This window comes from Sus scrofa, chromosome 1, assembly GCF_000003025.6.
Source record: "Sus scrofa isolate TJ Tabasco breed Duroc chromosome 1, Sscrofa11.1, whole genome shotgun sequence".
In the NCBI taxonomy this organism is placed as follows: domain Eukaryota; kingdom Metazoa; phylum Chordata; class Mammalia; order Artiodactyla; family Suidae; genus Sus; species Sus scrofa.
The window spans coordinates 225,243,688-225,259,506 of record NC_010443.5 but is presented as its reverse complement, the minus strand read 5'-3'; the positions used below and the strand labels follow the sequence as shown (position 1 = coordinate 225,259,506).

Genomic DNA, 15,819 nt, shown 5'->3' with positions numbered 1-15,819 from the left:
TATAACTTACTCGGACAGGGAAGAATTTGTGCTAGGTCAAATAATTTAACTGGCTTTTTAACTACAAAAGTGACATAGTTCAGAAAACAAATTTACAAACAGAAAAGTAAGCCACACAAATTTATGACAGAAAAACTGTCTGTAAACTTAGAGGCTTCTTTATCATGAATATATCTCCATTTATTTTTATCTTTTTTCATTTATGCCTCCATCTAATTTTAATGTCTTTCTTTTTTGGCTGCCCCACTGTATAGGGAGTTCCCCAGCCAGGGATCAGATCTGAGCTACAGTTGCAAACTGCTGCAGTTAGGCAACAATGGATCCTTTAACTCACTGTGCCAGGCTGGGGAATCAAATCTGCATCCTGGAGCTGCAGAGATGCCTCCGACCCTGTTATTGCCACAGCAGGAACTTCTAATTTTAATGTCTTGATAAGACTTTATATTTTTGTCAACAGAGTTCTTGAGTGTTTTTAAAATTGATTCCCAGGTAATGTATTTTTGATGCCACTGAAATGTTACCTGTATCTTTATTTTTTTATGCTAAAATATTCTTGAGTTAACAGACCATACACTCAAATAGTTCAATATGCATTTCTTTAATAACATTATTATGTTTTACCAAAATGATTCCATAATATCATCTCTTACCCCAAACCCAATAGTCAGTAAATATTAAAAAGGGCTCAAGCTTATTAGTAATTTAAAAAAATACAAATGAATAAGACAAAGACAAATTGCACACATACCAAATTCACAGAAATTTTAAAGTCTGATACTAAGTGTTGGAAAGGGTGCAGAGCGCAGGAACTGTAATACATCATTACAGGGAAGGAAGACAAATCCTTCTGGAAAGACAGCTTGGCATTATATATTAATAATGAAGATGCATCTACCTGATGTCCTCTACCACTGTAGATACACCTAATGTAGCCAGAAACAAGATATCCATACCAAGAAATACACAATATTGTTTGTAACAGGAAAACTTGGAAATAACTCAAATGTCCCTCAATAATAAAAATAAATTGTGGTGTGAGAATAGAATATAACAAAGAAATGTAAAGTTAACAAATTAGAGTTACTGTAACAACATAGGTTAAGCTCACAAATCTCATAATAATGAAATGAGATACAAATTAACATGCATAGCATAAGTCTGTTCACATAAAGCTCAAAACCAATGCCTGCCACTTATCTGAAAATGGTCCAGTAAAACAAAACAAATATATATGTATATATCCATATATACTCAAATATGAAGAAAATGTGGCAAAATGTTAACAACTATGAATCTAAGTGAAGAATATACAAAGCTTCACTGTACCACATTGCTACTTTAGGTCTGAGATTTTTCAAAATAAAAAAAATAGGAAAAAAAAAATCAGACAAAGCTAATTTATATTGTATAAGAGTAATTTATTCAGCTGGATGTTATTAAACTATAGAGATTTTAAGCATTTTTTCTTCATGTGTATTTCACAAAAGAAAAATGGTAAAAATGATGCAATAAGATATATAAAAACTTTCAAAGAAAAATTACTATATACTTGCTAAACATTATTATAGGAAAAAATAAACTTTTTGCTTTAAAACAAGCAAGTGTAAACAAGGGGGCTTTTGTTATGTGGGACATTTACCCGAGGTAAATCTATCAAAAGGTACCTCTTGAGGACCAATTTTTGAGGCCAATGACATAATGTTATCTGATTTTTCCATGAGATACTTCTTTTTTTTTCGTCTTTTGTCTTATTAGGGCTGCACCCGCGGCATAAGGAGGTTCCCAGGCTAGGAGTCAAATCGGAGCTACAGCTGCTGGCCTACACCACAGCTACAGCAACACCAGATCCAAGCCACATCTGCAACCTACACCACCGCTCACAGCAACGCTGGATCTTCCTCATGGATACTAGTCAGGTTCGTTAACCACTGAGCCATGAGGGGAATTCCCCCATGAAATAGTCTCATACAACCATTAATTCTGAATCTTGCTTAGTTTGATATTAGATAATATATTCTTCTAAAAAATTCCAATGAAATTCATACTCACTGTGGCAGATATATTCACACATGCTACTTTAAAATGTACTATAAGAAGTGGGGTGGATGGAGTTCCCGTCCTGGCTCGGTGGTTAACGAATCCGACTAGTGAGGTTGCGGGTTGAATCCCTGGCCTTGCTCATTGGGTTAAGGATCCGGCATTGCCGTGAGCTGTGGTGTAGGTCGCAGACGTGGCTCAGATCCCACATTGCTGTGGCTCTGGTGTAGGCCGGCGACTACAGCTCCGATTCGACCCCTAGACTGGGAACTCCATATGCCGCAGTAGCGGCACAAGAAATGGCAAAAAGACAAAAAAAAAAAAAAAAAAAAAAGTGGGTGGAGGGATGCACTGAGGGTTTAGGATGGAAATGTTATAAAGTTTTGTTGTGATGATTATTGTACAAGTAAAAAGAAATAAAAAATAAATAAAATGTATTATAAGAAAACTCCGGATTAATGTTTTATCATTATTCAAGTATCATACACAATTCATACTGTTCATTTATAAATTTTGCCTATTTTCTATAGGTTCTTCCAATTTCCTTACTGGATTCCACAATATGTTTTTTTTAAAACCTTGAAGTTGTTCAGAATTTCATGTTTTCAAACTTTTAACATGATTATATTAATCCATTTGATTGTCATTGTCATCTAAATCAATATCAAAATCTAAATCATCATCTCTCTCTTCATTTCTTTGGCCCCTTCTTCTGTGGTTGGAACGTAGACTATTTTCAATATTTTCTGTCTTTTCTGGTTCTTTATTAAACCTACAGATGGAAGAAGAAAACCGTTTATTTCTCAGGATTTCATTGTTTAACTATATAGACTGAAAAGACCTTTATACTACATTTCTTGATTCATAGGACCATAATGATATGAGGAAAAGATTCTTGATGATTAACTTAAGAGCTGACCAATTATAATACAGTTGTCAATAAAGTATGATCAAAAGAAATTAATACACGATATTCATGTGAAAAAGAAGTTACATAATGAGTAAATCTTCTGCAATGTGTAATAAATGTGAAGCTCACAGATAAATGTTTTAATTTCCTAAAAACAATGTTTTACTTTTATTATAATGATAGAGAATTTTAACAATTAATTACGTTTTTCCTGTTAGTAGAAAAACATCTACAATGGCATGATATACTGCATCTTAAGACTTTCAGAAGTACTGAATGTTTCTTTAAAAGAAAACTCATACATCAGTTACTAAAAGAGTAAACCATGAACATAAAAAGAAATACTCACGGGATAACAATGTCTTCTTTCTTTCCACATTTGGCACAAACTTCAAGTTCAGAGGCACACGGTCTACATATTATGTGATAAGAATCCTTCACTGTCTTTTGTAAACATTTAACACTAAAAGTGGAAAAGAAAATCAAATCTTTTTTTTCCTGCTTTTTAGGGCCACACCTGAGGCATATGGAAGTTTCCAGACTAGAGCTTGAATGGGAGCTACAACTGCTGGCCTACACCACAGCCACAGCCATGCAGGTTATGAGCCATGTCTGCAACCTACACCACAGCTCATGGCAACGCTGGATCCTCGACCCACTGAGCCAGGCCAGGAATCGAACCTGCATCCTCATGGACACTAGTCAGATTTTTTTCTGCTGTGCCACAATGGGAACTCCCCAAATCTTAATTTTTTAATTACCTAAGTTTTACTTAATGATTACCTAATTTTTATTTAATGAAATACAGGGAGTTAGCAAAATGTATAGCTAATAAGCCCAAAAATTAAAATTCCTAAATCTCAATCTCAGATATTTCTCTCATATGTCATTTTAGTTTATTTAGCATTTCTAGACAACAGTTTAAAGCTCAAAGTAATAGTACTTGACATTTATCTTTCTTAAAGCTTTAAAAAAAAATCATCTGCAAATACTGACAGTTTTACTTCTTCCTTTTCTTTCTTTTTTAAAATTTTTACTGCCACACCTGCAATATATGGAATTTCCTGGGCTAGGTGGTCAAATTGGTGCTGTAGCTACAGCCTCTGCCATGGCCACTATAACACCAGATGCAAGCCTCCCCTGCGATCTACCCTGCAGCTTGTGGCAAAGCTGGATCCTTAACCCATGAGTGAAGCCAGGGATCGAACCCACATCCTCACAGAGACAATGTCTGGTTCTTAGCCCACAGAGCCACAGAGGGAACTCCCTGCTTCTTCTTTTCAATTTGGATCTTTTTATTTGTTTTTCTTATCTGACTGCTCTGGCTAGGACTTCCAACGCTATGTTGAATAAAAGTGGCAAGAGTGGGCATTCTTGTCTTGTTCCTTAGAGTGAAAGCTTTCAGCTTTCACCACTGAGTATGGTATTAACTGTGAGCTTGTCATATGTTCCCTCTACACCCACTTTTTGAGTTTTTATCACAAAAGGATGTTGAATTATGTCAAATGCTTTTTCTGCATTTATTGAGAAGGTCATAAGGTTTTTATCCTTCATTTTTTTAATGTGGTATATTATATTAACTGATTTAAGGAATCTGAACCATCCTTGCACCTCTGGAATAAACTCCACTTGATCATGGCGAAAGATTTTTTTAAAGTATTGTTGAATTCTGTTTACTAATAGTGATTCGGTCTTGACAGATTGTATGCTTTCAGAAATTTATTCATTTCTTATAGGTTGTAAAATGTGTGATGTACAATTGTTCATAGGAGTCTTATATGATATTTGTATTTCTGTGGCATCTGTTGCAATGTCTCTTCTTCATTTCTGATTTGATTTGAGTTCTCTTTCTTTCTTTTTCTTTTTGGGGTAATTCTAGCTAAAGGTCTGTCAATTTTATCTTTACAAATAACCAGTTCTTAGATTCACTGACCTTATCTGTTGTCAAGTTCCTATTTCATTTATTTCCACTCTGATCTTTGTCATTTCCTTCCTTCTACCAGATCTGGGCTTAACTGTTCTATTTTTCTAGTTCCTTTAGGTGTAAGTTTGGTTGTTTAAGATTTTTCTTGTTTCTTTATTGCTAGGACTCCCCTCTCAGAACTGTTTCTGCTTCATCCCATAAGTTTTTGTACATTGTATTTTCATTTTCATTTCTCTCAAGGTACTTTTAAATTTCCCTTTGGTTTCTTCTTTGACCCTTTAGTTGTTAAGTAGTATATTGTTTATTCTCCACAAATAAGTGAATTTTCCCTATTCTTCTTCTGATTGATTTCTAGTTTCATACCACTGTGTTTGGAAAAAATACTTGATATATATGACCCAATCTTCTTAAATTTTTAAGACTTGTTTTATGGGCTAACATACAATTTATCCTGGAGAATGTTTCATGTACACCTGATAAGAATGTGTATTTTGTTGCTTTTTCATGAAATGTTCTCTCTATATATCCATATAATACTGTTTAAAAGTCCATACTATCCAAAGCAATCTATAGATTCAAGGCAATCCCTATCAAAATTTCAATGGCATTTTTCATAGAAATAAAACAATCCTAAATTTGTACAGAACCAGAAAAGGCCCCAGATAGCCAAAGCAATCCTGAGAAAGAAAAGCAAAACTGGAGGTATCATGCTGATTTTAAACTATATTACAAAGTCATGGAGTTCCTATCATGGCTCAGTGGTTAACAAATCTGACTAGGAACCATGAGGTTGCAGGTTCAATCCCTGGCCTCGCTCAGTGGGCTAAGGATCCAGCATTGCCATGAGCTGTGGGGTAGATCGCATATGTGTCTCAGATCCTGTGTTGTTGTGGCTCAGGCGTAGGCCGGTGGCTACAGCTCCAGTTAGAACCCCTAGCGTGGGAACCTCCATATGCAGCAGAAGTGGCCCTAGAAAAGACAAAAAACAAAAACAAAAAACACACAAAGTTATAATAACCAAAACAGTATGGTACTGACATGAAAACAGATACACAGATTGATGGAAAAGCATAGAAAGCCCAGAAATAAATCCATTCATATATGGTCAATAACTTTATAAAAAGGAGCCAAGAATATACAATAAGGAAGGAAAAAACTCTTCAATAAATACGAAAAACAAGACCACCACACACAAAAGAATGAAACTAGACTACTATCTTAAACCATACACAAAAATTAATTCAAAATGGGAGATCCTGCTGTGGTATAGCAGGTTAAGAGTCTGACTGCAGCAGAGACATGGGTTCACTCCCCAGCCAACACAATGAGTTAAAGGGTACAGTGTTGGCACAGCTGAGGTGTAGGTCCCAGCTGTGGTTTGGATTCAATCCCTGCCCTGGGAACTTCCATATGCTGCAGGTGCAGCCATAAAATTAAAACAATAACAACAATAACAACAAAACATCATCCTAAAATGCTTCTGGGAGTTCCCACTGTGGCTCAGTGGGTTAAGAATCTCACTAGTATACATGAAGATGCGGATTCAATCCCTGGTCTCACTCAGTGGGCTAAGGATCCAGTGTTGCTGCAAGCTGTGGTATAGATCAGAGATGTGGCTCGGATCTGGCATTGTTGTGGCTGTAGCAATAGGCAGGCAGCTGCAGCTCTGATTTGACCCCAACCCTGGATCTTCCATATGCCGCAGCTGCTGCCTTAAAAAGAAAAAGAAAAAAAATTTTCTGGACAGTAAAGGAAACCATCAACAAAACTAAAAAGGCAACCTACAGAATGGAAGAAAATATTTGCAACCTGATAAGAGGTTATATCCAAAATATAAAAAGAATTCATATAACTCAAAACTAGAAAATAATTTGATTAAAAAATGGGCAAAGGATCTAAATAGACATTTTATTCAAAGAAGATAAAACAGATGGCCAACAGGTTCACAAAAAGATGGTGAACATCACTAATAATCAGGGAAATGCAAATTAAAACTACAATGAGATATTACTTTACACCTGTTAGAATGGCTATTATCAAAAAGATAACAACTAACAAATGTTGCTAAGAATGTGAGAAGAAAGGAACCCTTATGCAGTGTTGGGAATGTAAATTAGTGCAGCCACTATGGCAAACATTATAAGGGTTAATCAAAACATTAAAAATGGAGCTACCATACGATCCAGCAATTCTACCTCTGTGTATTTATCCAAAGAAAATAAAAACACTAACTTTAAAACATACATGTACCCCATGTTCACTGCAGCATTATTTGCAATGGTCAAGAAATGGAAACAATCCAAGTGTCCATGATGGATGAATGAAGATAGAAAATGCAATCTATGTGTAGACACACATACACATACATACATACACAGTGGAATATTATTCAGCCATAAATAAAGAGGGAAATCTTTTCTTCTTCTTCTTCTTCTTTTTTTTTTTTTTTTGGCTGCACTCGCAGCATATGGAAGTTCCTGGGCCAGGGAATCAAATCCAAGCCACAGCTGCGGCAATGCCAGATCCTAAACCCACAGCACTGGGCTGGGGATCAAACCCATGGCGCTAAAAAGACAACACCTGATCCTTACCCCTCTGCACCACAGTGGGAACTCCTTAAGAGGGAAATCTTGCCATTTGTAACAACATGTTTGGATCTTGAGGGCATTATGCTAAAGGAAATAAGTCAGAAAGAGAAAGAGCATGCTCTTAAGAACATATGAAATCTTTAAACAAAAGAAAAAATAAATAAATAAAACACCTAGCTCATGGATACAGAGATCATGGCTGTCAGAGGCAAGGGGGAGGGGGTGGGCAAAATGGGTGAAGGTACAAACTTTTGAGTTAAAAAATAAATTGTCATAGCAATGTAACATACAGTATATATACCACAGTGCATATAAAGATGCTAAGGAAGTAAATCTTAAAAGTTCTCATCACAAGAAAAAAAAAAATTTGTGACTATGTATGGTGACAGATGTTAACTAGACTTACTATGATGATCATTATGCAATGTATATGAATCATTACACTGTATACTTGAAACTAATATAATGTTGTATGTCGATTATACCTCAATTCTTAAAAAATTAAAGCCACATGTGCATCAAAGACGTTATTAAGAAAGTAAAAGGAAAAGCCTGCTAAATGGAAGAAAATATTTGGAAATCATAGCTGATAAGGAACTGGTATCTAGAAATACACTAAAGACTCCTATAACTCAACAGTAAAAAGACAAATAACTCAATAAAAAATAAGCAAGGGACCTGAATAGACATTTTCCCAAAGAAGACATATAAACGGCCAATGAGCATACGAAAAGAAGCTGAACATCTTTAGTTATCAGGAAAATGTAAATCAAAACCACAATGAGAAACCACCATACACCCAGGACTATTATCAAAAAGAAGGACAAAAAAAAAAAAAAAAAGGAAGGACAATAACAAGTGTTGGTAAGGATGTGAAGAAATTGGAATTCTCATACTGATGGTGGGTCACCTTTAAAAACAATTTGGCAGTTTCTCAAAAGGCTATAAATACAGAAATATCATATAACCCAGAAACTCTACTTCTAGATATACTGAAGAGAAGTGAAAATAGATAATGCACACAAAACCTTGTACATCAATGTTCATAGCAGCATTATCTGTAAGAGTCGAAAACATGGGAATAATCCAAATGTTGATCAACTGATGAATTTATAAATAAGAATATATATCTATACAATGGAATATTATTTACTAATAAAAAAGAATTAAGAACCGATCAATGTTACAACATGCATGAAAAAAATATGCTAAGTGAAAGAAGTCAGTTGCAGAAGACCACATAGTATATGATTCTGTTCATATGAAATGTCCAAAATAGACAAATCTATAGAGAAAGAATGGATGGGGGGATGTTTTGGGGAGAAAGGAAGACTGACTACTAATTGGTATGAGGTTTCTTTCTGAGATGATCAAAATTCCAAAAACTGATGTGCGTGCACAATTCTGTGATATACTAAAAGCTGCTAAGCTGCTTCAAATGGATGAATTGTAGAGTATGTGAATTATTTTATAATTAAGAATTATTAGTAAATCTTAATAAAGCTGCTTTTCAAGAGCCAAATGGAAATATTAGAAATAAGAAAAACACCCTCCTGCACTGTTGTTGGGAATGTAAACTGGTACAGCCACTATGGAGAACAGTTTGGAGATACCTTAGAAATCTATACATAGAACTTCCATATGACCCCGCAATCCCACTCTTGGGCATCTATCCGGACAAAACTCTACTTAAAAGAGACATGTGCACCCGCATGTTCATTGCAGCATTATTCACAATAGCCAGGACATGGAAACAACCCAAATGTCCATCCACAGAGGATTGGATTCGGAAGAGGTGGTATATATACACAATGGAATACTACTCAGCCATAAAAAAAGGATGACATAATGCCATTTGCAACAACATGGATGGAACTAGAGAATCTCATACTGAGTGAAATGAGCCAGAAAGACAAAGACAAATACCGTATGATATCACTTATAACTGGAATCTAATATCCAGCACAAATGAACATCTCCTCAGAAAAGAAAATCATGGACTTGGAGAAGAGACTTGTGGCTGCCTGATGGGAGGGGGAGGGAGTGGGAGGGATCGGGAGCTTGGGCTTATCAGACACAATTTAGAATAGATTTACAAGGAGATCCTACTGAATAGCATTGAGAACTTTGTCTAGATACTCATGTTGCAACAGAAGAAAGGGTGGGGGAAAAATGTAATTGTAATGTATACATGTAAGGATAACCTGACCCCCTTGCTGTACAGTGGGAAAATAAAAAAAAAAAAAAAGAAAGAAAAACAGAAATAAGAAAAACATGGAGTGCAAGATACAAGACATAAGGAGTGCAAGATACAAGATATAAGAAATTCACTTTAGACATAAACAGCGTATCTTGTTTCATTGTACTTTTGCATAATTGCTTTTTTAAAAAACAAGTTGAAGGTCTGTGGCAACCCTGGTTTGAGCAAGCTTATCGCTTTTTTCCCAAAAGTATTTGTTCACTTCGTGCTTCTGTCACATTTTGGTTATGTTTGCAATATTTCAAACTTTTAAAATTATTATTATATTTGTTATGGTGATTTGTGATGAGTAATCTTTTATGTTGGTGATTTGTGATGAGTAATCTTTTATGTTACTACTGAAAAAAGATTATGACTCACTGAAGGCTCGATAATGGTTAGCATTTTCTAGCAATAAAGTATTTTTAAACTAAGGTGTGTACATTGATTTTTTTAGGCATAATGCTATTACATACTTAATAGACTATGGTATTATGTAAACTAAGTTTTATTCATCTGAATCACTTTACTGCAATATTTGACTTACTGAGATGGTCTGGAACCAAACTCGCAATATCTCTGAGGTATGCTTTGTATACAGTTAAAACAAGTAGGACGGGGGAAAAAAAAAGCATGTAAACACAACTCAAAAGAAAGCTGGAGTAGCTACATTACTATTAAAATAGACCACAAAACAAAGAAAATTGTCAGGTTTAAGAGAGGACATGACACTAAAGGAATCAATGTCCCAAAAGGACTCAATAATCCTAAATGTTTATGCACCTAAAAATATCATGCTAAAATAAGGGATGCAAAACTACTGAACTAAAAAGAGAAACAAACAAATCCACATTACAACTGGGGACTTCAATACTCTCTCTGTAAGTAAAGCAACAAGTAGACAAAAATCAGTAAAGATATATAGAACACCTTACTGATGGAAGTCTATCAATCAAACTGACATTTATATAGCACTTCATCCAATAAAGCAATATATTCTCTTTAAGCACACATGGAACAGAATCTAAGATAGCCCATATTCTGAGCTATAAAACCAACTCAATGAATTAAACCCCAAAACCTAAAATGTATATAAAACATTTTCTCTTACCACAATGGAATTAACTAGAAATCTGTAACTGAAAAATATCTGGAAAATGTCTAAATATAGAGAAATTAAACAAAACACCTCTAAATATAGGTCAAAGAGGAAGTCACAAGGATGATTAGAAAATATTCTGACTGAATAACAATGAAACTAGCATCAAAATTTGCAGAATGAAGCCAAAGATGTTTTTGGGACATTTACATAATGAAATGTTTATATTAAGCGAAGAAGAAGAGCTTAAACTCAAAGCAAACAAAAGGGAGGGAGTGATATCAATATGAATAGAAACTAATGAATTGAAAACAGAAAAATAGAGAAAAGCAATAAAACACAAGGCAGGCTCTTTGAAAAGATTAATATAATTCATAAACACACAGCCAGGATCAAGATAAAAGAGAACACAAATTACCAATTTTAGGAGTGAAAGAGGGAGCAACACTATAGATCCAAGAGCTATTAAAAGAATAATAAGAAAAATTTACTTAAAACTCTATGCCTATAAATCCAACAAGTTCATTAAAATGGAGAAATTTCTGGAAAGACAGAGTATAAAAACTTGCTTAAGAAAAGAGACAGGACATGATGGAAGATAATGTAAGAAAACAAATGTCTCTGTGTGTGTGTGTATATATATGTATATATATATATATGAGTGTGTGTGTATATGCTGGGTCACTTTGATGTACAGCAGAAATTGACAGAACACTGTAAATCAACTTAATAGAAAAAATAAAAATCTTACCAAAAAAAAAAAAAAAAAAAAAGGCAAAAAGAAAAGACAGGGAGCTCCAGTTGTGGCTCAGCAGGTTACAAACCCGACTAGTATCCATGAGGATGGGGTTTGATCCCTGGCCTTGCCCAGTGGGTTAAGGATCTGTCATTGCTGTGGCTGTGGTGTAGACTGGCAGCTGCAGCTCTGATTCAGCTCCTAGCCTAAAATCCATCCCATTTTAGATGTGGCCCTAAAAAAGCAAAAAACAAACAAAACAAAAAAACAACAAAAAAAGAAAAGACAGACAATCTAAAAACTCCTCTATACAGTAAAGAAAAACTTTAATTATGGTTAAAAACCCTCCAACAAGGCCCAAATGGCTTTACTGGTGAATTCTACCCAAACATTTAAGAATAATACTAATTGTACATAAATCCTTTCAGGAAAAAAAAAAAAAAAAGACAGGAAAAGTTCCCAACTCATTTGTTGAAGCCCTGACATCAAAATAAAACAAAGACAAAATTACAGTATTTCTAATGAACATAGGTATAAAAATGTGACAAAATGTTAGCAAATCAAAGCTAGCAATAGGGAAAAAGGATACACATCATGATCAAGTGAGGTTTATCCAAGGGCATGAAAGGTTGATTCAATGTCAAAATTAGTAACTGTAACTCACCAAATCAATGTTCTAAGGAAGAAAAACCATATGATGATCTAAATAGATGCAGAAAAATGTAACATCCATTCATTATATAAACTCTCAGTAAACAATAAACTGAAGGAAACTTCCGCAACCCAGTAAAAAGCATCTACATAGAAACTATAGGTGGTATCATACTTAATGATGAACGACTGAATAAGTTTCCCATAAGATTGGAAATGGGCAAGAATATCTGCCCTCGTTACTCCTTTTCAAAAATATACTGGAGGGAGTTCCCTGGTGGCCTAGAAGCTAAGGGTCCAGCATTGTCACTGCTATGGTGCAGGTTCAATCCCTGGCCTTGGGAACTTCCGCATTCCATGAGCACAGTCCAAACAACCCCAAAACACACTAGAGGTCCTAGGCAGTGCAATAAAACTAAAATAAAAGTAAAAGTCATACAGATCTGAAAGTAAGAAATAAAATGGTCTTCATTTTTTTCACAAATCGCTGACTATGTAGAAAATCTCACAGAATCTACAAAAGACATTAGAAATTAAAACTGGGTAAATTAAAATAAACTGTATTTCTGTGTTCTAGCAGTGACCTATGACTTTCCGTACAAATTGAGAAGCTGATTCTAAAAGTTATAAGAAAAAGCAAACATAATAGCCTAAACAATTTGAAAAATAAAAACAAAACTCAAGACTGGATTTCAAGACTTATCTTTAAGCTGTAGTAATCAAGGTAGTGTGGTATTGGTGACAGACATAAAGATCAATGGGACAAAGTTGAGTCCAGAAACAGATATATAATCTGACATATATAATCAACTGATTTTTAACACAGTACAAGGGGAATTCAATGGAGAAAGGACAGAATTTTCAACAAATGACCCTAGAACAGTTCAATATTCATGACATTAACAGGAAATGGATCATAAACCCCAAATAAAACTAAGAATTACATACTTTCTAGGAGAACATATAAGAGAAAATAAATATTTGTAATTCTAGGCTAGGCAAAGATTTAATTATGACAAAACTATGATCAGCAAACCCTGATAAGTTAGACAGATCTTCACCAAAATATTTCTCCACTTCAAAAGACACTATTAAGAAAATGAAAAAATAAGTCAGAGGTTGGCAGAAAATATCTGCAAAATGCATACCTGATAAAAGATTTGTATTCACAATATATAAAGAACTCTTAAAAACTGAGTAATAATTAAAACAAAGTAACTCAATAAAGTCATGAAGTAAAGACATGAACAGAAAAAAAGAAATAAGGATGCAAAATGACCACATGAATGGATGCTTAGCACCACTGGTCATCAATGAAATGCAAATTAAAATCACAATGAGATACAGCTATTCACTTATGGCTAAAATAGAACAAAACAAAACTTAAAAAAAAAACAAAACCCTGACAGTCCTAAATACTAAGGATGCAGAACATCTGGTTCTTTCATGCACTGCTAGTCTCAATGTAAATGATACAGCCAATATGGAAAATAGTTTGCCAGTTTCTTATGAACATAACCTTAACATACAACCCTGTAACCTCACTGCTAGATGTTTTTTTCTCAAGAGAAGTGAAACCATACATTCACGCAAAACCCTGTGCATGAACGTTTATGGCAGTATAGTTCACAATCACCAAAAACTTATAAAACCTAAATGTCCATCAACCAATGAATGAAGAAATGGGTATATAACTCAGCAATAAAATGGGCTTAACCACTGATTAACTCAATAGTGCAGATAAATCTCAAATCTGCTAAGTTAAAGAAGCCAGCCTCAAAAGACTATCTAACACATGATTCCGTATATATAACATTCTCCAAAAAAGTAAAAGTATAGGGAAAGAAAAGAGGTCACTGTTTGCCAGGGACTAGGAATGAGGTAGAAGGAACTAAAAAGAGTTCTACAAAAGAATACAAAGAACTACAAAGGAATGTTTGGGGGGTAACAGCAGTGTATTTTAATTATGGTCTCACAACTGAATTCATTTCTCAAAACTTATAAAACTGTTGTTAAAAACAACAGGTCCCCAAATTCAGTTACTTAATCTAAGCACCAAATCACCAAAGTGAGACGATTTTAGTTTTGGCCTTCCAGAAAAGGAATTTTAAACCAATCAGGAATAATCTGACTAGCTAGATAATCTGATTCTTAGACTCCTGCCACCCTGGCAAAGGAAACCAACCTTGCAATAACAAACCTGCTTTTTTGCCTAATGTAACTTTCTGGATCCCGCTTTCTTCTGCTTCAGCCTTTCAATATTCTATAGCTCCTCAGAGCTTCTTTCCATCTGCTAAATTGGATAAAGCCAATAAGATCTGTAAAATTCACTCATCTGATTTTTGTTTTTTACACTGTACACTGCAAAGGGTAAATTTACTGTATGTAAGAGACTTGACTGGGAAAAACAAATCAGAATTTAAAAAAAAATACTCTTCAAATACAAAGTGAAAATACTTTCAAAAATTTTTTTTATTTAGTTACTTGGTATGTTTGTGTTTTGACTTTCCAAACAGCTTTACTTAATCACTGCAATAAAAATTAGGTTAAAAGTTTATGTCCTTAGAACACACAGTGGAGTTGCCATAATGGCTCAGTGGTAATGAACCCAACTAGTACCCATGAGGATGCACGTTTAATCCCTGGCCTTGTTCAGTGGGTTAAGGATCTGGCATTGCTGTGGCTATTGTGTAGACAAGCACGTGCACCTAACCTGGGAATTTTCATATGCCTCGGTACAGCCCTAGAAAGACAAAAAAAAAAAAAAAAAAAGAACACACACAATATTCTAAAATCCATATGGATTAGGAAAAATTTCAGAGTATTTTTTGCCTTCAATTTTTTTAAGTTTTTAAATAATTTTAAAGAAAGTCTGTCCTGGATAGGTTCCTCTGAGGCTTCAAAGAAATTCATTTCTAAGAATATGTTTTTTAATAACAGAAACTCTTGGGATAAACCAATCCTTAGGTATTCACATTGCTAATTCAGGGATAAAAGCTTATTTACAGAACTGTTAATGTTAAAATTCTATGCAAATGTTGTTTAATAACAGAAACTCTTGGGATAAACCAGTCCTTAGGTATTCAAATTACTAATTCAGGAATAAAACTGTATTTATAGAACTGTTAATGTTAAAATTTACATTCAAAATAGGCTCAAAAATGGGATATCCTGTTTTGGAATGTGGAGTGAAAAGATAACAGATTCTTCTAGCTCATCTAATCCTCAAAACAGTGACTTTTAACACTGGCTCAAACACCTACTACATAGCTTATTGAAATGCAGACTCCTTGGCTCTACCCATTATTTACATAATCAGAATCTTGGGGATGGGTCCCAAGAATCTGTTAACAAACTTTTCAAGAAATTCTCATGTACATTACCACTTGAGAGCTTCTGACCAGATCAAAGTACTACTGCCTTGACGGGGGTTTTCAGTGTTCTTAAAACTGGTTGAGAAGAGAAAGATTCTGTTCCTGAAAGCAATTATGCTCTTTCCAAATTTAAACTCATTCTGAAAAGCAGGTTGTATTCATTCTAAAAAATAGGTTATAGCTCTGTGAATATAAATATACCTATCTTATAAGGAGATGCAAAACAAACACACATTTAAAAAATTACACACTTCCAATCCC

The 15,819-nt window shown here is 34.5% G+C and overlaps 1 protein-coding gene across 3 annotated transcripts in view; it reads right to left on the bottom strand.

Moving 5' to 3' along the window:
* Nucleotides 580–15,819, bottom strand: part of C1H9orf85 (chromosome 1 C9orf85 homolog) — a 65,506-nt gene continuing 50,266 nt past the window's right edge. For all 3 annotated transcript variants that reach the window (XM_021064833.1, XM_013993617.2, XM_013993618.2), the window contains 2 exons: nt 3,297–3,410; nt 580–2,809 (listed from right to left, as the gene is read on the bottom strand). In XM_021064833.1, the coding sequence (XP_020920492.1) occupies nt 2,665–2,809; nt 3,297–3,410 (259 nt within the window). In that variant the 3' untranslated portion in view covers nt 580–2,664. The remainder of the gene's footprint in view (nt 2,810–3,296; nt 3,411–15,819) is intronic.